Consider the following 25,065-nt stretch of genomic DNA (forward strand, 5'->3'; position numbering starts at 1 on the left):
CATGATTTTATAAACCTCTGCCAGGCTTCCGACGCTCCACGGAAAACAGTCCCCCAGCCTATTCAGCCTCTCCCGATAGCTCAAACCCTCCAACCTTGGCAAAATCCTTGTAAACCTTTTCTGAATCCTTTCAAGTTTTGCAACATCAGTTTGATAGGAGGGAGACCAGAATTATCTAAATTGAACTCTATCGACCACTCCTCGGCCCATTGGCACATCTGATCAAGATCCCCTGGTACTCTCAGGTAACCTTCTTCACTGCCCACTACACCTCTAATTTTGGTGACATCCGCAAACTTACTAACTATACCTCCTATGTTCACATCCAAATCACTATACAAATGATGAAAAGCAGTGGACACTGCACCGATCCTTGCGGCTCACCATTGATAACAAGCCTCTAGTGTGAAAGGCAACCCTCCACTACCATTCTGTCTTCTCCCTTCAAGCTAGTTCTGTCTCCAAATGGCTAGTTGCCCCTGTATAATGAATACTTTGTATCGGGGTCAACGTGGGTTTAGAAATCAGGGAGAAGGTACATGATATAATTAAAGATATTAGCATACACAAAGAGGAGTTACTGAGTGGTCTGGCAAATTTAAAAATAGATAAATCTCTCTGGTTGGATTGAATGTGTCCCAGGTTGTCGAGTGAGGCAAGGGAAGAAATAACAGGTGTGCTGACAATAATTTTCAATTCCTCTCTGGCCACAGAAGAGGTGACATAGGACTGGAAGACAGCCATGTGATACCGTTATTCAAGAAGGGATCAACTTAGAAACTGGACAACTACAGGCTAGTCAACCTAACCTCACCAGTGGGGAAGTGGAAGCAATTCTGAGGTGAAAGCAATTCCCTTAAGGTAGTGAGACAGATAGACAAATTGGTTAAGGTGGAAAATGGAATACTTGCCTTTATAAGTTGAGGCACAATGTTTAAGAGCAGGAAGGATATGCAGGAATATTTTTCCTGTGTTATGGACCTCTTTCACTATTCTATCCAGTTCACAAAAATCATGTGTCATCAAACATGAAGCAAACAGTTTGATATACTTGATACTGGATCTCCTTTCTTGCACAGCATCTTCTCACAGGAGATCCTGAAAATGCTGCAGCACAGTCCAAGTGCAAGTTAAATAATGCTAACAGACTCCTTTTATTAAGGAGCATATTTTGCAAGTACGAAATAAACAGTGCACAGTAATTTTTTTTCAAAAAGAATGACTCACAAAGGAAACAATTCACACATGCAGAGTTTAAATAGATAATGAACTTTTAATGCTTTCTGTATAACAGTTATTATCTACTTACCTCAGTGATTCTGTCCTATTAACTTGTGGATGGCATGCTCGTTTGATAAAGAGAAGAGGCTCCTTCTTAACCACCATTAGATCTTTTTTATCGGAGATTGAAATTCCATTTCTGAAAGAAGCAGATTATCAAATTTAGAATGGCCTTGCTCTCAGGAAAGAAATGTTACTGTTGCCACTGCTTCATACCAAGTATCATGAATTTTGTTAAGAATAATTGAACTATGTGCATAGGGATTATTACTAGCATATCTTACTGGCAGAAGTCATTTATTGTAAACCTGCATTTTCATATTCAACCATCATTAAAGTCAAATCCTAATTAATTACAAGTTTCAACACCTTGATACATATCAGCTTAAGACAATAGTCATTGCATCTCAAAGCTGCAGGAGGATATGGACAGGTTAGGAAAGTGGGCAAAGAAGTGGCAGATGGAGTAAATGTAGATAAATGTGAGGTCATGCACTTTGGCAGGAAGAATAGAGGCATGGACTATTTTCTACATGGGGAGAAAATTCAGCAGTCTGAAATGCTGAGAGACTTGGGAGTTCTAGTCCAGGATTTTCTCAAGGTAAACATACAGATTGAGTCAGTAGTTAGGAAGGTAAATGCAATGATGACACGTATTTTGAGAAGTCTTGAATATAAAAGGAGGGATGCACTTCTGAGGCTCGATAAAGCTCTGGTCAGACCACATTTGGAGTACGCAGTTTTGGGCCCCATACATCAGGAATGATGTACTGGTCCTGGAGCATTTTCAGAAGAAGTTCACGATAATAGTTCCAGGAATGGAAAGTTTAATGTCGGAGGAACGTTTGAGGACTCTGGGTCTCTCCTCAATGGACTTTAGGAGGATGGGTGGGGAATCGAATTCAAACATACAGAGTACCGAATGGCCTGTACAGAGTAGATGTTGGGAAGATGGTTCCATTGGTAGGAGAGACGAGGACCTGAGGGCACAGTCTTGGAATAAAGGGAAGACCTTTTAGAATGGAGATAAGGAGAAACTTCTTCAGCCAGAGAGTGGTGAATCTATGGAATTAATTACTACAGAAGGCTGTGGAGGCCAGGTCATTAAGTATAGTTAAGACTGATATAGATTGGTTCTTGAGTATTGAAGTGGGAGATGGCATGGGGCAGGGTGACACTCGGCACATGGACACACAAGATGGCTGCTGGACCACAATTTGGAGAGAGACAGCACAGCAAACACAGATACTGCTCGGGGTCACCAGAATGCCAGCACAATGCATTCACAACCTAGTTGATTAGTTTAATGCAAGTTCGGGAGAAAATACACGAGTAGCGTATACTGCCTGCCAAAGTGTCTAGGTCCAGACAACAGCTTTGATAGAAATGTTAATTGTTTGATACGGACTCAATGATACGGATTTAATAGCCAGGCTGCAGTAATCATCCTTCTCAGGAAGAGCGATTAGCGCCCATTACTACAGCAATGGACTTGCACGCAGATGCTGAAATTGACAATGTCTGCGCTGAAACTGACAACGGCCATGCTGAAATTTACAAAGGCTGCACCGAAACTGACAATGATTACACCAAAACTATCAACGATTCTGCAATGTTTACAATAAACAAACTATGTTACAAAGACATTAACCTCAACACTGACTTATTATATTACAAAATGTATAAAAGTATCTTGACATGTACTCCAGGTTGAGAGAAGAATCTGAGCTGACCACTATGCTATTGGTGTCTTTCTCTCTGCGGAGCTCCTGTATTTCCTTGTACAATAAACTCCGTCGCTGAACAACGACTCTGACTCAGCAGATGATGATTTTCCCTTTTCCCCTCAACAATATCAAGGGGATCAAGAGTTACAGGGAGAAAGTGGACGAATCGAGTTGAGAAACCAATCAGCCATGATTGAATGGTGGAGCAGACTCAATGGGCTGAATGGCCTAATTTCTGCTCCTATGTCTTATGTAACATTTCTCCATCAGTCCCAATCCCATCTCTCAGAATGATGCGTTTGCATGCATGATTATTCTACAACATTTGGAACAAAATTCTAAAGTTCAACTTCTGCAGCAATGGTCCTCAGGTTTCTGTCAGATCTAAAACAAAGGCCAGAACCTTCCCAGTTATTTGCACAGTTGGAACTGCCAACTTGAGAAGCATCGTTTGGACTCAATACAAAGCATGTTATGTCAAAAAGCAACATGCAGTCCATGAATTAGATCATATTAAACTGATTCATTAAGCTAAAATGAGGCTACACACTTGATAACTTGCTTCATATTGTAGCAGTTCAGAAGCAAGATTTCTGGATTTTAGTCCATGAGAATGACACATGACACAACATATGAAAACAGAGAGTTGGAATATTTAAAATGACAACAAATAAACTACAGTTGAAATAATGAGGAGACATGTTGGTGGAATAATGTTCAGGATTCAGCAAGTATCAGACGGTTTATCCTGAAACAAACTGATAGGGAAAGGGTGTAGAACTTAACTCATGAAAGAGTAAATTCAAAAGCAGCAGTGCCATTTGAAGTCATTGTTGAATTTTAATTGCAGCAAAGGCCTTATCTCACAGCGTGGAAGTAACCAACTTGTGGAGGATATATAAAGGCTTAAAAGGGCAAGTAACGTATGTATAACTGTCAATCTGTGAAGTTGTTTCAATCCACTGCACTTGAGGGTTTGTTAATTCAGCCTATTTCAGTGAGAAATGAAAAGAATATGCTCCAGCATTTACAATAACTGTATGTTAATCTTGTTGCAAGGGCCCATAAACATTGTATTATTAGCATCTTAGGTGTGGGGTTTTCAAGACAACTTTTTGTTTTAAGTATGCAAACAAGTACTGGAGAGTTTTTAAAACTTTTTTAATGTGATTTTGTGATTGGGATTTTTTTTATTGCTTTAAAAGCTGAAATAGATATTTGGATCTTTATTTTGTCTAACATGGGTCTTTATGTCTTCCCATTGTAGCTAAAAGATGCATTAGTATGGAGAGTATAAAGGCAACAGATGGCAGTGTGAGTTATGGATAGACATGAATTGGGATTAATTTGGCATGAATTCAGTGAAAACCTGACTTAGCTTTACATACCATTGGGTTATATGGTGCCAAGGGGTGAGTAGGTGGGCAGATAGGTGGTGATGGGATGTGAAGAGAGAGGACTGGAAGGTCTATTATTTTGTAAAACAGGTGCCCACACAGAAATGATATGGGCCTTTTCATCAGCCCAACTTGCAATTTGCCTGTGACTGCTTCCAATCTCTGCCGAGGGACGATGTCCTGACTTCATATATTCACACCTCCCACTGAATATTGACTTTGAGTACTAAGTAATTCCAATATCTGATGTCAGGGCTGGTCTTTTCAGCTGTTGTCAAGAGGTTACTTCTTTGAGTACCATCTAGCCTTTTGTGAGTAAGTGAAAATAAAAAGTTTGATCTGTATTCATATGCCTGTGACAAAATACCTAAGTATTCTGTCTAACATAATGGCAACATCAGAACTTCTGGAATGACTATATTTCAGTACTGTATTCGAAAAGCATGAAACAAGCCAATTTTTTTTTGCATTTTCTGAAAGTCACATATGCCAGTTGGCCTTATTGCAACAGCCAATGAAATCCTGGCTAAAGTACAGTGACTGAAATAATCAACTTATTCAGAACTGATTCCACTTTGTGAGCCAAGACTGTGGAGGCAATAAAGGAAAAGAAAATGAAGCTGAAGAGGGAACGGTCAGACAGGCCAGCTGAGTAACATGCAACATTACTGAAAATATACCATTTCCTTTGTCACTCTGTGGTACTCAGTCAGTGATACAACACATTATAAAACTCACACTACAAAGCTTCATATCTTTGCGCTCTATCAACCTGCAATTTAACAAGTACGTTTGACTGTGAAGAATAATCATCTGCAAAGCATTAATCTAATTCTAGATAAACTTCAACAGAAGACAATGAGCCAATGCTGTATCCAAAAGAATAAATATGTTGAAATATGAAACAACTTAAATATTTGGCTTCAACAATCATTTCACAAAAGGGAGGCAATAACTTTAGATTGAATCAACAAAGTTTCAGATAGCAATATGACCTTCGCATGATAGATGCCATGAACTTCATAGAGGCACTCAAGTGTTTCTGATGTGGCCTAACATTAAAGAAGAAAACTCTGATAAACTCCTCAAAATAAACAAATACAAACACCAAGAATTTTCATTCTCTAAGCTAACACTTACCAAATTACCACAATACTAAAACAATTTAATTATTTAGTTGTTGGGATTAATGATTTAAAACTGAAAAGATGACTTCAAAGTACACATGACCAAGATGTGGTCAAGTATTGGCGATGGGGCATTTAGTAATTATTACTTTCCAAAACTAAGCCAAAGTCAGGTACAAATTTAAAATGCCCTGATCAAATCATATTAAATCTTCTTTTAAGTATGTTATTTACTGAATAGTCAACAAAATTGTGGTGCTACCACAGCTCCATGCTGGAATTAAGATGGGGGGGAAGGTGTTATCTTGGGAGCTCAGAAGACTTTCAATAAGGTCCCTCAAAAGAGATTAGCACATCAAATTAAAGCATTAGGGGTAATGTACTGACATGGAGAGAGAACTGGTTGGCAGACAGCACAAAATAAAAGAGTAGGAATAAATGCGTCATTTTTCAAGTGGTAGGTAATGATTATTGGAGTACTACAGGACTCCGTGCTTAGACCCCAGTTATTCACATAATGAATCCATGACTTAGAGGAGGGAACTAAATATCTTATCTCCCAGTTAAGAGACAACACAAACCTTGAGGGGGAGAATGAACTGTGAGGAGGGTGCAGAGACGCTTCAGTGTAGTTTTAACAAGTTGAGTGAAGGGGCTATGCATGGCAGATGAAGTATTGTGCAGATAAAATTGAGTTTCTCACTTTGATAACCAAACAGGAGACAGATTATTATCTCAATAGCAACCGATTTAGAAAAGGGGAAGTTCTACAAGATATGGGTGACCTTGTACACCACGAATTGAAAGTCAGCATGCATGTAGTTAGTGATGAAGAAGGCAAATCGTATGTGTGCCTTCATTGTGATTTGAATATAGGATCATGGATGTTTTACTGCAATTGTACGGTGTCTTGGTGAGACCACACCTGGTGTGTTGCATACAGTTTTGGTCTCCTTATCTGAGGAAGATGTTCTGCTTCTGGTTGAAATGTAATGAAGATTTGCAAGACTCATTCCTGGGTTGAAGAGAAATGGATTAGTTAGGAATGTATTCATTAGTTCAGAAGAATGAGAGGCCAGCTCATTGAAATTAATAAAATTCTAACAGGACTAGACAGGGTCAACGCAGGAAGTAGGCGACTGAGGAGTTCAGAGCCAGGGTTCACAGTTTAAGGATATGGATGAACTATTTATGACTGTGATGAGGAGAAATGCCTTTACCAGAAAATGGACAGCCTGTGGAATTCTCTGCCACAGAAAGCGGTTGAAGGAAAAACTTTCAACGTTTTGAAGGAGGAATGAGATAAACTTCTTAGGGCTAAAGGGATCAAAGGATATGGAGAGAAATTAGGAACAGGATTGGATGATCAGCCATGATCACAATGGATGGTGGAGGACATTTGAAGGGCCAGATGGTTCAGTCCTGCTCCTATTTTCTATGATCCATGAAATGAGCTGCAGCGGTTCAAGAAGGCAGCTCACCATCACCTTCCCAACAGCAACTATGTACGGGCAATAAATGTTAGCCAGCCAGCAATGCACATATCCTGTGATGGAATAGAAAAAAAATACTCTGAAGGAGAGTCACTGGACCCGAAACGAGAACTCTGCTTTCTCTCCACTGATGCTGCCAGATCAGCTAAGGTTTTCCAGTAATTTCTAATTATGTATTAAAAAAACCTCAGAGATTACAAATTCAAACCCACCATAGCAAGCTTGAAAACGGAATTCAATTATTCTCGTAAACTGTGGGCTAGTACCATGGAAACTGCAAGATTGCTGTAAGAACCCAAGTGGATCTGACCTTCTGCTATTTGCAGTGAGGTTTGAATGAATCCAGTTTCATAACTTAATTGATCCTTAGCACCCTTGTGCTAACTGGGATGGACAATTACTTCTTACTGAGTGCTGCTCAAACCTGATCATTAATTTTGTCAGTTTGCTTACAACAACTATAATTATTGTTGCTATCCACTTGATTATATCTACCTATTCATCCTCCACATCTCAAAATTCTCACAATCCTTAACTATCCTTTGATAGGGTTCATTATTCATGGAGATGAGACTGCAGATGGTCTGAAAACACATCTCCATTTCATTATTTAAGATCCCCAATGCACAGGATGAGTGTTTGATTGTATACTGTACATTGTAAATACTCTCCCTGGTCAAATTAATACTTCCTAATAGAATGTATTTGACATGCTAAGCCATTACTAGATTCAACTTCTTATTGGTGCTAAGTGGTTTTACTTCTCTTGCTGCTTTCTGCTGATCAAGACCAACTCCATTCTCCCTGCACAAGACCACACACCTTCTCCAACCCTCCCCCAACCAACACTGTTGAATATTGAATATTTTAATGCAAATCATATCTGCATATGTTCTAATTATCTTCTATCTTGAAATATAGCATCTGTTCAATCAGCCTATGTCCTTGCAATCTGTAATTTATCTTCCTGGGTTACAATCTTTTATAGTTCCCCTTTCTATTCACTTGCCAAGATGAGTTCACATACTAATCGCCAACCTGCTTCATTTTACCGAAGGTTAATGTTATGTGTATAATTAAACTTAACTGAATCGCTATTTGTCTTTGTGAATTAATGCATCATCTCGGTAACATTTTGATTCCTCACATCAAAAGATCATAAGATCACAGAATTCTAACAGAAGGTCACTTGGCCCATCATGTCCACACCAGCTCTCCAGGAAAGCAATAACTATGTCAATAACGATCCACCTGCTTCTAATTCAGAAATACCCAACTTTTAAGAAAATATTTTTCAGCAGTATAGCAACTGAATCAGGATCTGCCCTCTCACAAAAAAAACTCAATAATTCTAACTCCGTTCAACTCCAAACCCATAGCCCTTCAAAGTTAAGATGGTCCTCAGTGTGGTATGGCTAGAAGGTAGTCGGTGGGAGATCGAATCATTCACACCAGGACCAGCCTTTAACCTGCCTCAACTTCTAGGCATCAGCAAAGACTGAGTCACAAAATATCTTTGGGGGAAACAGGAGGTACATTGCCAATCTCTAGGAAAGGCAAGCAGAGAGTTTGATATTATAATAGTGGGGGGAATTTCAATCTGTGTATGTCCTTGATTGGCTGAGAGATGTTGAATAGAAAAGCAACCCACTCCTTCTTCCTCCAGGTCCACAGCTGGGTTTCTTCTATGGGCACAAAGTCAAATCAGGACAGTGTGTAAAGCGTTAGAGTCTACATGGATTGTACACCTTCAAACTGCAAATGAAGTTTCGAACTCCATGTCCAGTGAGTGATGGGGTCTAGAAACATAAGAGCTAGGAGAACAAGAACATTTTATGGCCAGTCAAGCCTGTCTCATCAGTTTGATCATGGCTAATTTTGGCTTCAACTCAACTTTCCACGCACTCTCCATATATCTGGGTCTTCAGGAGATCAAAAGTCTCTCTGAATCTTACATATATTCAATGGCAGTGCATTCACAACTCACGAAAGGTTGTACAGTGATTTAAGTGAAGACATTTCTCCTCATTACAGTCCTAAATAAGCCTTTTGCGTGAAACTGTGCAACCATGTTCGAGACGAAACAGCTACTCAATCTTCATCCTATTAAACTCATTCAAAATCTTTAGTGTTTCAATGAAATCACTACTCATTCTTCAGAATTCCAGCGAATATAGACCCAGTTTACTCAAAGTCACATCATGAGACAACATCATTATCCCAGAAACAAAACCGAGTGAGCCTCCAATGTCAATGAAATGTGGATAGAAAAATTGTGTACAGTACTCCATGTGTGATTTCACCCAAGCCCAAACAACTACAGCAAGACTTCTTTATTCATGTACTCCAATCTCTTAGAATAAAAACTAACTGTCATGGTTAACTCAGTCGGTTCAATAGCTGGTTTGCAATGCAGAGTAACACTAAAAATGTGGCTTCAATTCCTTCAGGGACACAGGTTACCATCCCTCTCAACTTCTTCCCTCATCTGAGACATAATGCACCAAAATTGGCTTTATCCCTAATTTCTTCTAAAGTATACTGCTTCAAGAAACTGTCACCAAAGTATTTACAAGCTCATCTTCCAGAAGAATCTTGCCAATTTAACTGGGTCCATCTATGTGAAGATTCTAGTGCCCCACAACTGCTACACTGCTTTTTATCTGTTCCAAATAATTTTTATCCGCGACTGTCATCAACATTTTCTGATTCTCAAGTTCTCGCCTCAGATATAGCGATTCTGCTTTCTTTTGTTTTGGGTCAAGATACTTTCTCATTAATGTCCATTAGTCATTGTTTATGATCAGGGTTATCCTTCCTCATTTTCCATTGTGGGATCTACTGACCTCTGGCATCAAGTGTAAAGGTTACATTCCCCCTTCCTGATGGATCACAGAGTTCACAGCTCAGATTCCAGTTCATCATCCCTGAGCAGACGTTCCATTAGCCGCAGACACATCTGGCAGATGTCGTTACTGTAGATCACACTGATTCACCAACTGTCATGTGCGAGAGCTGGAACATTTCACTGACCTTGCTTCTTCATTGCCTTTTATTTAACTAATTAGGCTTCAAGGCTAAAATTATCATCCAACATAGCTAAATAGTTGCTAGGTAGCTTAACTAGTTAAACTACCCAGCTTGGGGAGATAAAACCGTCGAACCTATCAACCAAGTACATATCTGCTCACCCAATTAATCCTAATGAACACTCACCAGATGCTGAAGGTTGAAAAGAAGTATTACAAGCAGCATCTCCTTCAAGACATGTGCCAAACTTCACAATAATTCTCGGCTGCACTTAGTCATCTCCATTCTGGGCTGTTGCAAAAGTTATCTGCTTTTACAGAGAGTGGGCAACTCACACCCAAGTTGCAACTGCGAAGTTAACTTTCTGGTACAATCAGTGATCATCTAAATTAAAGCTAAGAAAATCTTACCAGAGATATTCCACTTACACCAAATTCCCAAGTTAGCCTCTGGTCTTTGCTGCATTTAGTTCTTATCATGTCCACGCCATGCTCAATTTCTTGCTTGCTTGCTCGTTCGAAAAGAAATTTCAGCAATTTCCCTGAATTTCTTTCCTCTGAATGATGTCATAATTTAACCATACACCTCTGTCGCAAAAACATGTTTGCTTCTGCCTGCTTTTCTCTTCCCCAGATTGAATCACATTCATAACTCAAGGGAAGGTCTTCTATTAGCCTATCCCTGTCAAAGGCTCAGGACCAGGGATCTCCCAACGCAGAGAATGGAATTATTTATATGATGACTAAAACAGGTTGACTATTAGTTATTTCGAAGTCTTCGGGGAAAGCAACTCATAAACCTAACTCATGACATTTCATCTTGGTGACTTCATTAACAAAGCTCCTTTAAATACATTTGTTTAAATTTTAAAAACATTTTTTCCAAATGCTTTTTGAAAGAAATCAAAAATTCTGAAATGAAATATCTCCAATAATTGAGCGATGTCTGTTTCTCAGAAGCAGATCTTAAACAAAAGGCAACTTTGTAGCTTTCTAAACTTGCAAAATCATCAAGAAACAGTTAAGCAGCAAAAACAAGCTCAGAGTTTTTCCCACTTGAGAATGATATAACGTTTGCAGAATAACAAACGCAGGCTAGTCTTCACACATGTATCAATCTACGGTAAAAAGAATGTACGAGAAATCTACAGCGACTCCCCAAGAAGATAGGAGCATAATTTTGACAAGTGGAACAAACCATTCATTTTCTAATCAATGGCACAATTTTGCTGCTGACATTTTTAAATGTATATTTTCTAATCAATCAATCAATCAATCTTATCAGAGATGTCATCATACACTTCTAGACCACGTGGGTCTTGAACTTGGGTCTCTTGCTTCAGATATAGGGACACTACCTCTACACCTCAATAGCTCTACTGATCTCATTACTGAAAGAAAGTAAGTTAATTTCCTGATTGCCAGTCACAATCTAATGCTGATAAAAATAAAACAATCAAACATAGCATTGTATTACCAAAGATACATAAATTAAGCTTATACAAGGGCACAATTCAGTATCCACGATTCAACTGGAAGAGCACGACAATAATAATAGTTAAGCCTATTTAAAGTTTAAGAATCCACTCTGAAGTCTGATCACACAAACACCTTGGACTTCACCAAATAAAATAAAAACACGAGTTACTTAAAGAATTCTTGGCGGTTCAGTGATTTCAAAAAAAGCCAAATTCCATTAAAAATTACAATTAGCAGAGTTGCAAATGTTTGGCAGGACTGTGAAAAAAGATTGCCACAAATCAAGATAGCTCAAACATGCAGCTTGTGGAAAATGATGCCAAAGTTATTGGAGAAATAAAGTGAGTGAAGATTTAAAAATATTCATCCGTGGAGAAACTGAAAACCAATAATGTTGTCTGCTGTTACCACAATTTCAACTAAGACTCAGTGCATCCTAAATTTGGATGAAATATAGAGATTAAAAATGTTAAGACATGTTGGCTCCAAAGTTGAAAGCTTAAGGCTAAATTTCATTTTGAAACATTAATAGCTTTTTTTTGTTTTTCTAATAAAAGAGCTCAATATAATCAGCTATTCCAAGTTTCTCAAGCTTTATGGGTTGGCTGTTTGATCAGACAGAGGGATTGCTATTCCCAAGAGTTTGCAAAAATCATGTCTCAAGACTTTCTAAACTTGGAAAAAATTGTACACTGGTTTCACACCAAATTCGGGGGAGCCTGCTGCTCTGGAGATTTTGTCTCTATATTTTAAGAACAGTGCAAAGGAGAGAGATTATCCATCAGTTTTCACATTGGATACAAATCATTACAGTATGTAAAAACACTAACTCGGTCCGAGCAGTGCGTTGTCCAATGCAGCTAGTTTTCTTGCTTTGATTAGGTTTTGTATTCAAAATCATGAAAGAGCTGGACAGAGCAGACAGTAAGATACTGTTCCTATCGGTGCAAAGATTGAGAACCAGAGGCTGAGGTTATTTGGGAAAAGAAGCAACAATAACCGGAGGATAAAATATTTCATACATTGGAAGTAACGATGTGGAATGTACCGGCTTACAGTGTGGTGGACAATGCTTTCAAGAGGAAATTACATTATCCGAAAAGATTATATGCAGGGTCAAAGGATAATTTCTCAGACAGTCAGCATAGAAATGATGGGTCAAATAGTTTTCTCTGTTCTGTAACCATTCTGTGATTCATATACATTGAAACAACTGGCTTCTATAAAAGATTTGCTCCTTCAAAATCATATAGAAAGTCTAATAAGCAGATTGACGTTCCAATTGACTACAGGACAGGGGAAGTTCAGTTACTGCCAATAAAAGACAGTTTATTTGTTTGCTGCTTTGCAAACTCAAACTCAACCTCTGCAGTGATTGATTCTGAAATAGGCCCACCATCAAACCTGTACCTAATTATTATCCACATAACCTCATTTTCAGCACAAGCATAAGTCACACATTTTTATCTGATCAAATACAGCACATTAAGAGGAAAAGCTACATATTTATGGGCCTCTTATGAAACGGAAAAAAAATTTATGGAGAATTTTTGGGACTAGTAGGGGAAAAAAAGACGACTAGTAAACTCCAAATAAAACAGCAAAAACTGGGATTGTGATCATGGACTTGAAAAATAAGGAAGGCAAACTTCAATATGAGAAAGAATCAGTTTCACTTTGTCATGAAAGATTGGGCTCAGGCGTGATACCTTTAAGGATAAACAAACTACTCAACAGTGTGCAGACTAAGTAATACATAATGCCCATTTGAACAATCCATGGGAAAGGATCCGAATTGGAGTTTGAATCCAAGCCCATTACCATAAACAACTGCAATCTGTGGGAATGATTACTAGGTTCATTTGCGTTAGAGATTCAGAAGCTATTCCAGTCATGAACTGGAGAAGATTGACAAAATCCAAGTTCTAAAACAGCATCAGATGCTGCGACATCTGATAAATAATGTGCGATTGGTTGCAAGTTGAAGTTCCAATGCTGACACATTTCCTCACCATCTGTTGTTTTGTATATTAATTAAATTTTAGCACCTCATTTGATACTGGAGTTATTAGCACATTAGCGCTGTCAAATCCGATCAGTCTATATTGTTAATATTCTGAAAATAGCAGATATAATTGAAGAACATAAAGAGAACACTGAAAATATAGAAATATTGTAATTAGGACATGATGTAAACCATTCAGACTGTCAAGTCTGCTCCATCATTCAATTTGAGCATGGATGATTTTCATTTCAATGCCAAATTCCCACTGTCTCCCCACACCATACTATGTTATGGGTGGAATAATGTTGGACAGGAATAACAACATTCTGAAGCTCAAGTTTAGATCACAAAAACGGGTTCAGTTATCTCTCATTACCCTTTCAATTTTATAATGATGACATACTGTTGTCTGTACAGCAATGGTTTTTCTACAATTCAACAGATGATCTGGTGGTCACAGGTCTTCTCTTGTATTACAATGGTTTTGTTCAAGTGTCTGGGCATTTTTTGTCTTTTCATTCACAAGGGGTGAGGAAAAAAGGTGTTTCCTGCTTGCTGTCTCTGGATGCTCGTCACTGCACTACTCCCACCAATCTGAAGCAAACTACAACTTGACCAATCGGAGGGTTGTCATCAGGCAGTTCTGTCTCAATTCCAAGACTCCTGGCACCACTCTGGCTCAGTTATCAAACAACCTCACTGGCTTCAAAAGTAACATGGGTCTTGTACAGCTAAACATATGTACCACTAGGTTTTTTCAAGTAAAATGCTCCAAAACTCTCCTGGTATTTCAGCAATGTAGCAGTTTCTGACTTCTGTTCCAGTCTTTAGCCCAAAAGGAATAACAAGCAGTCCCTTACAGGAGGCGCTTTGATGTTGAGGCTGTGCCATTGGCTCCTAATGGACAGGTTACATACAGCCAGCAACTAGCCAACTTTGAATCAGTTTCCTCCATCAAGACAACAGACTGAGGAAATTCCAATCATATCCTAGATTGTGACTAATTTCACAAGAGCATTGCTGCATGAACCAATGGCACAAACAATCCATTGACACCAACACAAACAAACTAAAATTAGCAAATTGTCATTTATATTTCCCAAGAGAGTAAGTGAACACAGATCAGTTAAAGATCTTGCATTTATTTAGCACTCGTTATGACCACCAGAAATCTCAAAGTGCTTAACAACCACTATAGGACTTTTCAAAAACTATCACTGTTGGCAGATAGGAAGGCCAAAGTCTTGATATATCACGCATGACATGAAAACAGCTAAAACTGCTTGCCTTTAACTAGATATCGAGTCTCATACTTCTTATTAATACAAAGTCTCCAGTAAAGGCTAACATGTGGCTCCAATCAGGAGGTATACTAAAATATGACCTTGAGGTAAAGTGACGTACAAGGTGAAGATGATACACCCAACACCTTGAATATCTGTCCTGTAGTCATTGATGAAAGGTTTTCAAACAAATGATTGGGACAAGCGCAAGTTAACTGAAATGAGTTAACTGAGTAGCCAAAATTTGACAGAAAAAATATAATGTGGGAAAATATGTGATTATGCACTTTGGCAGGAAAGAATAAAGGAGCTTAATATTGTTTAATGGGAGGAGGCTGCAGAAATCTGCAGCACAGAGGGATTTGAGGATCCTCATGCATGAATTACAAAAAACTAGCATCCAAGTTCAAGGAAAATGAGCTGATGGCATTTACTTCAAAGGGAATAGTGTACAAAAATTTAGGGGTCTTGCTAAAATTATACAAGGCACTAATGAGACCACACCTGGAATACTGTGAATGATTCTGGTTACTTTACCTAAGGAAATATACCGACACTGGAGGCGGTGTCGCTAAGTAGCCAGCATTTATTGCCTATCCCTGGTTGCCCTTGAGAAAGTGGTAGTGAGCTGTCTTCTTGAACCGCTTCAGTCCACCTGCACAAGGCTGAATCTGGGTCTGGAGAGATATTATCAGGAGAGGTTGAATAGTTTTATCTTGTACTCAGCAGAGTTCTATTAAGACAGAAACTATTAAGACAGAGGCAGAAAGGCCAATCAGATCAGCTTCCTTGTCCCTATATTTGCAACACAGTCAAATTAAAACAAAGAATGAACATCAGTATAAGGTCTGGTCAGACCACATTTGGAATGCCATGAGCAGTTTTGGGTCTTCATATCCAAAGCAGGATGAGCTGGCCTTGGAGGAGTTCTTGAGGACGTTTACGAGAATGATCCTCGGGATGAAGAGCTTGTCGTATGACTAGCATTAAGGATTCTGGGTCTGTACTTGGAGTTGACAAAAATGAGGGGGGGATCTGATTGAAACTTACAGAACACAGAGAGGCCTGGAAAAAGTGGACATGGATAAAATGTAGGCAAGTCTAGGGCCTAAAGGCACAGTTTCCAAATGAAGAGAAGAACCTTTAGAACTGAGAGGAGGAGGAATTTCTTTAGCAAGGGGCTTGTGAATCTGTGAAACTCATTACCACAGAAGGATGGTGAGGCCAAATTATTGAGTGCCTTTAAGGCAGTGATAGATAGGTTCTTGATTAGGAAGGGGATCAAGGGTTGCAGGAAGAAGGTAGGAGAATGGGGTTCAGAAACACGTTTTAACATTGGAAAAGGATAGACCAGATCTAAAAGTTGAAGTTCTAAATTGGAGAAAGGCCAATTTTGATGGTATTAGGCAAGAACTTTTGAAAGCTGATTGGAGGCAGATGTTCGCAGGTAAAGGGACGGTTGGAAAATGGGAAGCCTTCAGAAATGAGATAACAAGAATCCAGAGAAAGTATATTCCTGTCAGGGTGAAAGGGAATGCTGATGACTAAAGAAATTGAGGGTTTGGTTAAGAAAAAGGAAGCACATGTCAGGTAGAGACAGGATAGATCGAGTGAATCCTTAAAAAGTATAAAGGAAGTAGGAGTATACTTATGAGGGAAATCAGGAGGGCAAAATAGGGACATGAGATAGCTTTGGCAAATAGAATTAAGGAGAATCCAAAGGGTTTTTACAAATATATTAAGGACAAAAGGATAACTAGGGAGAGAATAGAGCCCTTCAAAGATCAGCAAGGCGGCCTTTGTGTGGAGCCACAGAAAATGAGGGAAGACACTAAATGAATATTTTGCATCAGTATTTACTGTGGAAAAGGATATGGAAGATATAGACTGTAGGGAAATAGATGGCGACAGCTTGCAAAATGTCCAGATTACAGAGGAGGAAGTGCTGGATGTCTTGAAACGCATAAAGGTGGATAAATCCCCAGGACCTGATCAGGTGTACCCTGGAACTCTGTGGGAAGCTCGAGAAGTGATTGCTGGGCCTCTTGCAGAGATATTTGTATCATCAATAGTCACAGGTGAGGTGCAGGAAGACTGGAGGTTGGCAAACGTGGTGCCACTGTTTAAGAAGGGCGGTAAAGGCAAGCCAGGGAACTATAGACCTGTGAGCCTGACGTCGGTGGTGGGCAAGTTGTTGGAGTACATCCTGTCCCTCAGGATTCCCATGTATTTGGAAAGGCAAGGACTGATGAGGGATAGTCAACATGGCTTTGTGCATGGGAAATCATGTCTCACAAACTTGATTGAGTTTTTTGATAAAGTAACAAAGAAGATTGATGAGGGCAGAGCAGTAGATGTGATCTATATGGACTTCAGTAACGCGTTCGACAAGGTCCCCCATTGGAGACTGATTAGCAAGGTTAGATCTCACGGAATACAGGGAGAACTAGCCATTTGGATACAGAACTGGCTCAAAGGTAGAAGACAGAGGGTGATGGTGGAGGGTTGTTTTCCAGACTGGAGGCCTGTGACCAGTGGAGTGCCACAAGGATCAATGCTGGGTCCTCTACTTTTTGTCATTTACATAAATGATTTGGATGCGAGCATAAGAGGTACAGTTAGTACGTTTACAGATGACAGCAAAATTGGAGGTGTAGTGGACAGCGAAGAGGGTTACCTCAGATTACAACAGGATCTGGACCAGATGGGCCAATGGGCTGAGAAGTGGCAGATGGAGTTGAATTCAGATAAACGTGAGGTGCTACATTTTGGGAAAGCAAATCTTAGCAGGACTTATACACTTAATGGCAAGGTTCTCAGGAGTGTTGCTGAACAAAGAGACCTTGGAGTGCAGGTTCATAGCTCCTTGAAAGTGGAGTCGCAGGTAGATAGGATAGTGAGAAGGCGTTTGGTATGCTTTCCTTCATTGGTCAGCATATTGAGTACAGGAGTTGGGAGGTCATGTTATGGCTGTACAGGACATTGGTTAGGCCACTGTTGGAATATTGCATGCAATTCTGGTCTCCTTCCTGATGGAAAAAGGTTGTGAAACTTGAAAGGGTTCAGAAAACATTTACAAGGATGTTGCCAGGGTTGGAGGATTTGAGCTACAGGGAGAGGCTGAACAGGCTGCGGCTGTTTTCCCTGGAGCATCGAAGGCTGAGGGGTGACCTTATCGAGGTTTACAAAATTATGAGGGGCATGGATAGGATAAATAAGCAAAGTCTTTTCCCTGGGGTCGGGAATTCCAGAACTCGAGGGCATAGGTTTAGGGTGAGAGGGGAAAGACATAAAAGGGACCGGAGGAGCAACTTTTTCACGCAGAGGGTCATACATATATGGAACGAGCTGCCAGAGGATGTGGTGGAGGCTGGTACAATTGCAGCATTTGGATGGGTGTATGAATAGGAAGGGTTTGGAGGGAAATGGGCAGAGTGCTGGCAGGTGGGACGAGATTGGGTTGGGATATCTGGTCGGCGTGGATGGGTTGGACCAAAGGGTCTGTTTCCATGCTGTATATCTCTGACTTTATGAATGGTTGAGCTGACTTGATGGGACAAATGGTCTATTCATGTCCCTATACTTTACGGTTTCCGGAGTCAAAGGTCTGTGAAACACTTTTTAAACAAGAATCAACCCGCAATCAACTTTCAGGTCTGGCTTCAAAAACAAATAATAGCTTGTTTGTTCTTTTTTGGAGAACTCCAGACTCTCAAAGATGAACCAAGGCCACATCGAAACTGCTGCAGCACCTACAGACAATAGTGAACTGGAGACAGGGTGGAAAGCAGCTAGATCCATGCCTGCCCAGCCTATTGGGCTGTTGATTTTAGTTTTGGTTTACAAACATCTACTGTTAGTTTCCATCAGTTGTTTTTCTCACAATTTTGCTGCATTTTATTTTTACTTGCAATTGCTCTGGTGGCGGAGGGTAAGGGGCTTGATAAGGCAGAAGATCAGGCTCTGCGAGCGTGAACAGATGGCAAAAATATCACAGTAGAGTCAAAGAAAAAATAGAATAGTTACAGAGTTATATAGTTACCTGATACTTTTGGTCAATTCTTTTAACTGTTCCACATAAGCTCATACTAATGCTTTACTCCCTTTTGAAGCACATTGGGATATTGTTTGTTGTCTTACATCTCTCAGTTACTGTGTCAATATGTTTTTGAGACACATGCTCATGATACCATCATCACATAGCAGTCTTTGACTTTAGTATATAAATATCTTATTCTGGATTAGTGGTGCTGGAAGAGCACAGCAGTTCAGGCAGCATCCAAGGAGCTTCGAAATCAACGTTTTGGGCAAAAGCTGTTCATCAGGAATAAAGGCAGTGAGCCTGAAGTGTGGAGAGATAAGCTAGAGGCTCTTGCTTATCTCTCCACGCTTCAGGCTCACTGCCTTTATTCCTGAAGGGCTTTTGCCCAAAACGTTGATTTCGAAGATCCTTGGATGCTGCCTGAACTGCTGTGCTCTTCCAGCATCACTAATCCAGAATCTGCAGTCATTGTTTTTATCTCGTATAAATATTGTATCCAACTTCAACTTAGTTCAAGTGATCTGAGGTATGACATGCTGCTGAAAGCAAGTTCCTCTGTTGTAAGTTAATATCAGCCCAGACAGTTAAATAGCTGAGCAATGTAATGGTTATACATAATAAAATGTCTGTTGAATTTTTAAATATGAAATTTGAGCATGCACATTCTCATGTGTTATAGTTCTGAAGAAGGGTTACAGGATTGAAACAGATGCTGCTAGACCTGTTGAATTTCTCCAGCAATTTTGTTTCAGATCCCAACATCCTGCGGTGCATGTTATCAATGGGCAAAGTTACCTGTAGTTCTCCTCTGTAAACTTTTCAGTTCTTTCCTGAAAGCCTCCGGCTCGGTTTTCATCAGAAAATCCCAAAAGATGTCTACTGTGAGTAGCAGGACTGCCACTGGACTGAAGTGCACCAGAATGCTTCTCCCAAATGCTTAACAAGAACACAGAAACAATTACTTTTGCAACAGATTGACCATATTTATATGTATCATATCTTGTTAGCATTTTTGAAAACATTTTATTCTGAAAATTTCTCTTCAATTAACGATTCACTCAAATGAGAGATAGGAGTTTTGTGGAATTAAATATTTTGCCAATTTTTTTTCATTTATTATCAGGGTCAAACACTTTCCTTATAAAGTTCATCACCACTGCAGATACTTTGTGAAAGTAGTAATATTGTAAGTGGATCCTTAAACCTCACTATTAGATCTCCAACAGAAGCAACTCCACCCTGCATCTTCCGTCCTGCAGACTTGGCCAACTGAGATTATCCAGTGCAAAATTAATATCAATTTTGTTCTGTCGAGTTCTATTTTTTAGAAAAATCAGTTAAAATCACAACAATAAAATCAAAGATAATTATTTTGAATCCAAGTCCAATTATGGGAAGAGCAGTTATTACAGTGGGTCAATTACAAGGCATGAAAGTTTTCACTCTGCAACAAATTTTAGCCTTCTTCAAACATTGATTTCAAATCAAAGGGGGAGATAGGACTCAAATAATGAGTAAAACGAATATTTAGCATTTTCACTGCCAATGTCCAAGTGTCAATAAAATGTCAATGTGAAAATGATCGGCTTGTCAGAGTTAGCCTTCATGAAGATTAAAGACAGAATAAAGTTGCAACAGGATTTATGACAATTATTTAAGAAGTTGCATTGTGAAGTGAAACAGCTTAACAGCTGACATGATGCCAAAATAGTGTGGGAAGCTTTTCTATTCACAGGTTCATCTCTGACACTGATCCTAACTCCATTTAGAATCACAGTATCATGGGATTACAAAATCTGCAATGTGACATCCCAAACAAAAACTGCAGCAGTCCACTTGAATTGTTGCAACATCCAACTTAAGAACTGCTTATTAATCTTGACTGAGTGTTAGTCATTCTTGACATCATTTTCACAACAAATTTATTCTCAATGGCAGCAAATAAATAGCAAATGATTTTGAAGACCTTTTAATAACCAAATAGTTCAACAGATTTAAAATCAACATCACATTACCAGTGGGTCCTCCCAAGAATAATGGAATAGACGTTGCTAATTACCAAGTCTATTCAAAACTCAGCTCAGCATAACATACTAAATACGGGGAAAAATTCCCAAAACTTCTTTGAAATTATGTGATATGCCCTGAAACACACTCACAATATCTAGCTTTTTATCTGGTCTCACCAACTTGCATTTACGTAGAACCTTTAACAGACCAAAATGTTGCAATGCACTCACATCATGCCACAGGAGGAGATATTAGGACAAATTGTCAAAAGAGACAGAGGGAGGATTGTCATAAGCACATCAATGGCATTTAGAAAGCTGCAGTAGCTGGCTTTTCTCAAAAGAAGGTGAAGCATATCGGTAAAGAAAATTTCTCTTTCAGAAAATCCATCAGTTGAAATATATCAACCAATTCTTTAGAACAGAGAGTCAATGGACAGTGTGGAAGAAACTTTCATAGTCTAATATTTGTGATGCAGAAATGAGGTACAGTAGGCGCTAACCCTCTTCTACTGTTGAATGCTTCTTAAAATTTGTGGCTCCATTGGAAAAACAAAGATTTTACTCATTACAGCTTTTAACTTAAGGTATATCTACAAAATCATGATCATTAAGCTTTAAAGTGTATCATTTGGAATACCAGGTTAACTAATATGTGATGTTTAGTCACCAAGGGGACTTCAGTTGTGTCGAGCCAGGAGAGAAACTAGGAATGGCAGGTAAGGGTTGCATTTGCTTTTCAGTCACCTGACATTTTAATTCTGCACACAACTGTTACTGTGCCCTCAGCCTTTCCTATACTGCTCGACTAAAGCTTAAAGTAAGCTCAAAAAAAGTTCAAAGAATAATACATTATCTTTTGATCAGACACTTCAGACTTCAAAGATCAATGTCAAATTCAATAATTTCAGATTATAATCCCAACTCCCAAATTTTTTGAGGTAGCAGCTATTGGTAAAAGTTCTGCTCTCCCCATTTAAACTTTCTCTTGGCCCATTTTCTGTTTCTTTCCTCGTCCCATTACTAACACCTTCCATTTTGCATCATGATCCTTTTTGTCAAATAATGTCTTTCACGCTATGAAAGTCCTTTCCTTCGCTCTTCTCCATCCATTCTGTATTTATTGAACAATCTGTTAAATCTCCAAACTTTCCCAGTTCTCACAAAAGGTGATCAACCTGAAAATGAACTGCTTCTCTCTTCACTGTTGCTGTCTAAACTGCTAAGTATTTCCAAACTTCCTCTTCTCAAATTTCACGTGCCCAGCACAAGCAGTTAACTGCTTTTCTATAACTAAAAATTTACCTGAGTGAGGTTTTTAGTGTAATGAAGGCATTCAGAGCATAGAGAGAGAGAATTTGGGAATTCAAACAAGGACCATAAGTAGTGTCAATAGATGTAAAGCTGGAACAAGTCCTGACAAAGGGATTTGGACCGAAACGTTGACTGTCCTGCTCCTCAGATGCAGTCTGACCTGCTGTGTTCTTCCTGCTTCACATGTATTGACTCTGACTTCAAGCATCTGCAGTCCTTACTGTCTCCCAGGATCATAAGTATATGATAGGCAACAATAAGTCTATTCAGTAATTAATGTAAAACCTGATCACGTAGTAGCATAAATGTGGAGTACAGATAGCTAATAGCAACAATAGATTCAATGGAAAGTTGCATAGGCGCACAATGGAGCAAGAATATGTTGAAAGAGAGGCAAGTTGCATCAACACAAGTACAGCATCAACACAAACAGACTGTTTGGATTGAGTGCCTCATTTCTGTTAATTCCTCATAATTCACATATTTAAGGACATTACATTAATTTGTCTACATACAATTAATACTCGATCAGTAATGTATGTATTAACTGGTAAAATAAGTGGTTCTGCTGCTATCTCAGTCCTTCTCTGAAATTATATGACAAGAAATTACTATAATCTAACAGGTAGTCGGCTCTAAACAGACAAGCTGCAGTTAGATGTGAAAGTTAGATGAGTGAAAATCCCCAAAATTTCATCCTATCTTGTATTTTTGGGTTTGATGAAATCTGTCAAGAATGAATCAAGGTTCGTGTTACGCACCCACCAAATTTGTAACATAATATGGAATGGGATTGAAAGGTGATATAATTAGAGACTATTGATTTAAGATTAAAGGGAACTTCAGCAGCCTCTTAGTGTCTCAGGCCTGTTTTACATTTAGGATAAAACTTATTCATTTGACCAATTTCCTTGTTGCAATCTCTGCAATAATACAATCCCACAAGTGTACAGTCTTTTTGCCTGCTTCTACCCTCACCCACCACCTACATTTGCCTATCTTTCCTCCAGAAGTCAATGGATAGTCAGTATGATCAAGAACCCTGGTTCAATTTCACATCCTATCACTTATGCATGAGTGCAAGGCTTAATTACAGCACCACCTCTGGCACCCCAGCCCAGAAAAGTCATTCATGAGCCAGAGATTGAACCTTGACAGCTTCTTCAATCCTTGGCTCAACTACTCAGTGTCAGAACATTATGATGGAACCTAACTCTTTTTCTTTTCCCTTATAATAATTCAAAGTTTGTGAGAAGATTTGGAGCTCAGGTGCTTGTTGTTATGGTTCTGTTCGCCGAGCTGGGAATTTGTGTTGCAGACTTTCTTCCCCTGTCGAAGTGACATCCTCAGTGCTTGGGAGCCTCCTGTGAAGCGCTTCTGTGATCTTTCCTCAGGCATTTATAGTGGTTTGAATCTGCCGCTTCCAGTTGTCAGTTCCAGCTGTCCGCTGCAGTGATCAGTATATTGGGTCCAGATCGATGTGCTTATTGATTGAATCTGTGGATGGGTGCCATGCCTCTAGGAATTCCCTGGCTGTTCTGTATTTGGGTTGTCCTGTAATAGTAGTGTTGTCCCAGTCGAATTCATGTTGCTTGTCATCTGCGTGTGTGGCTACTAAGGATAGCTGGTCGTGTCGTTTCGTGGCGAGCTCATGGCACACCAACTAGCCATGAAACGACCAACCAGCTATCCTTAGTAGCCACACACACACAGATGACAAGCAACATGAATTCGACTGGGACAACACTACTATTATAGGACAAGCCAAACAGAGAACAGCCAGGGAGTTCCTAGAGGCATGGCACTCATCCACAGATTCAATCAATAAGCACATCGATCTGGACCCAATATACCGATCACTGCAGCGGACAGCTGGAACTGACAACCGGAAGCGGCAGATTCAAACCACGACAAATGCCGGAGGAAAGATCACAGAAGCGCTTCACAGGAGGCTCCCAAGGACTGAGGATGTCACCTTGACAGGGGACGAAATGTCTGCAACACAAATTCCCAGCTCGGCGAATAGAACCACAACAACCCTATAATAATTGCTGTTGTTTCTCCTTGATCATTTTGAAAACCTGTCAACATCTAAGCTGCAGAATTTTACCTCCGATTCCAAAAAACCTTTGTGAAAACACTGAGTTATAGCTAAGAGAATCTGCATGAAATTAGATCCTGAGATCAGCACTGGCAATCCAAAGTAAATGGCAATTAAATTTAACCAAAATAAAATTTAAACTGTCTAAAATTTCAAGGTTAAAATTCACACGACACCAACAGGTTTATTTGGAAGTACAAGCTTTTGGAGCACTTCAGAAGCTTGTACTTCCCAATAAACGTGTTGGATTATATCCTGGTGTTCTGTGATTTTTAACTTTCTCCGCCCCAGTCTAACACCAGCACCGCCACATTATAAAATTTCAAGGAATTACCCAGCTCAAATGTTTACTACGAAAACATGAGTCAACAGGAGGATGAGAAAGCAGATATGCTCACAAGAAAAAATGTGATGATGCAGTATAGTCAAGAAACGAGTTTAGAAACAGGGGCTGTGCTTGGAGGTCTTTTCATAGCTCACTGAACACAAGGTGGTATAAGTTGACGAGAAAATTGCTTTCAAAGTGTCACATACAAGGGCAGATTCCGCTGAAAATTAACAGCATTAATACATGGTTTTATTCTTCAAACTGGTTAACAACTTTTCGCAAGAAAGAAGTATCCTGTAAATTTTGAATCTCAAGTTATGGCCAAGTTTACAGCGCTTGACTTTTAACTTCGCAAAACTGGTACCTTGGAGTTAATCTCCCCATGATTTTCTTAAGGTGGTTAGATTTATGCATTAGCTACCTAGCACTTACACCACAAACGCAATTCCA

At 39.4% G+C, this 25,065-nt stretch overlaps 1 protein-coding gene across 2 annotated transcripts in view; it reads right to left on the bottom strand.

Moving 5' to 3' along the window:
- atf6 (activating transcription factor 6) overlaps nt 1-25,065 on the bottom strand; it is a 330,002-nt gene that overhangs the window by 208,647 nt on the left and 96,290 nt on the right. For both annotated transcript variants that reach the window (XM_072573460.1, XM_072573462.1), the window contains 2 exons: nt 19,659-19,799; nt 1,310-1,420 (listed from right to left, as the gene is read on the bottom strand). In XM_072573460.1, the coding sequence (XP_072429561.1) occupies nt 1,310-1,420; nt 19,659-19,799 (252 nt within the window). The remainder of the gene's footprint in view (nt 1-1,309; nt 1,421-19,658; nt 19,800-25,065) is intronic.

The sequence above is a fragment of the Chiloscyllium punctatum genome, chromosome 7 (genome assembly GCF_047496795.1).
Source record: "Chiloscyllium punctatum isolate Juve2018m chromosome 7, sChiPun1.3, whole genome shotgun sequence".
Taxonomy (NCBI): Eukaryota; Metazoa; Chordata; class Chondrichthyes; order Orectolobiformes; family Hemiscylliidae; genus Chiloscyllium; species Chiloscyllium punctatum.